A 1,780-nucleotide genomic window follows, 5' to 3' on the forward strand; every position below is an offset into this window, starting at 1 on the left:
CGATAATTGCAAGGCGGTTGATCAACTCTAATGAAATATAAAATAGCTTTTTTGTATGCGTGTATTTTATACTGTGCTGACAGGCCGCATATTATTGATTTCATGACAGAGGCTGTGCAGGCTTCTTTTCTCTACTAAAATTGCTTAATCTGATACTACTGCACATTTGGTTCAGACCCGTGGTGGGACCAGGCAGTTCTGTGCGGTCCTCAGCACCTGGTACCATGCCAGGCGCACGGCTGCTCACACTACTATGCTGGTAGAATCATTGGTACATTATACAGCAGTGGGTTGCACTGAACCACTCACTGTCCCCTTCATTCATTCTCTATGAGCTGCTGTGGGTAAAATGTTACATGGAAAATTCACCCATGGAAGCGGATGTGAGGAAATGGTAACCACATGGCAACCTCCCCAGCAGTCTGAGCATAGCCTTACTTATCACAGTGTGCATTAGAAGCTGCAGAAAGTCAAATATAACCCCTTTCATGTCTGTGTGCAGCATAATTTAGCCCTATATGTCCAGTTTTTCTAGATCTTCCCTTTCCTTGGTGGAAGGACCTGGCAGGTGCTGTACATAGTCCCCCGAAAACACAACAGCATACTCTTCTTAAGACCCCATGCAAGCAGGGGACTGGTTGTTGGGAGAAATGGTGGAAATACCAAAGTGCATTGATGGGTGAATGTGTATCATGAATAGAGGCTCAATGTGCATGCATAGCGTACTAGCATACATTAACGCCAACATGTGGCCGCATTCATTGCATGAACTGCAATCTACTGAATGCAAAAGGTGGGCCAGGGATGGTCAAGTTGGTTAGTTGGCTAAATGGTGCTGGGCATCCTTCAACTAAGAAATGAGTTGGGTTCTGACTAGTCTTTACTTCTAATGCATAATGGTGTCAGTGGCCAAGTTGCTGGCATGATACCATTTGCTGGGAGCCACATGGAACCACCTTATCCCACCACAGTGTGCCGTAATATCTGACCAATTAATTTCAGTCCAGTACAGGAGTGAGTACAACAGAGCAAGACTACGGGGAAGGCTGGAAGTTGGCTTTAACTACCAAGAATCACACTATACCGAAACTGCAAATCACTCAACCATTTACAGAGCTGACAGTCAGGTCTGGAATGCTTTGCAGTTTCTGCTATGAATTGTTATAGAGAGTTGCCAGGCTCGGTGTGGTAAGCCATAAATTACTTCCTTGCTTTCACCTCCTGCAAAGTATGTGATATCTCCTAGTGTAATCCATTTATTGCCAAGTTTTTACCTAACAAGCCTTTCCTAATTTCAGGTTACAGATTTAATGGGATGTAACCTGGGTAACAAAACAGCACAAACAGCTTTAAAAACTTTTAATGCTAAAACATTGTGTAGAGCTGGATGGAGCAGGCTGGAGAGACCTAATGACATCTTTACTACTTATAGACTTTGCTGTTACTACAACCAAGATTTTATCTTGCAGGCTAAGATGGTGACAAAACCTTTATCAGACATGGAAGATAACACAGATTGGAAAATGCAGAGTTTTAACGATCTGCCATGGACAGGAGTCCGGAGACCCAAGACAGCAGTATGGAGGATCTCCAAAATGGATGCAAGGAGAGAGAAGTACAGCAAATCAGCCAGGGACCCCATCTGTGCCCATGAAATTCAGGTATAGTGTGTGTGTGCGTGTGTGTATATATATATATATATATATATATATATATATATATATATATAGTGTATATATATGTATATAAAATGGGGTGGAAGAAGGAATGGGCTGAGGAG

General features: G+C 42.8%; 1 protein-coding gene across 2 annotated transcripts in view; it reads left to right on the forward strand.

Annotated features, from left to right (window-relative positions):
* The window catches only part of CCDC27 (coiled-coil domain containing 27), a 20,683-nt gene that overhangs the window by 6,296 nt on the left and 12,607 nt on the right, over window positions 1–1,780 (forward strand). The window contains exon 2 of one of the 2 annotated variants that reach the window (XM_072426004.1): window positions 1,470–1,661. In XM_072426004.1, the coding sequence (XP_072282105.1) occupies window positions 1,476–1,661 (186 nt within the window). In that variant the 5' untranslated portion in view covers window positions 1,470–1,475. Of the gene's footprint in view, window positions 1–1,417; window positions 1,662–1,780 lie in introns of those variants that run through there. The other variant, XM_072426005.1, reaches the window with a different exon arrangement.

Source organism: Pyxicephalus adspersus, chromosome 11 (assembly GCF_032062135.1).
Source record: "Pyxicephalus adspersus chromosome 11, UCB_Pads_2.0, whole genome shotgun sequence".
NCBI lineage: Eukaryota > Metazoa > Chordata > Amphibia > Anura > Pyxicephalidae > Pyxicephalus > Pyxicephalus adspersus.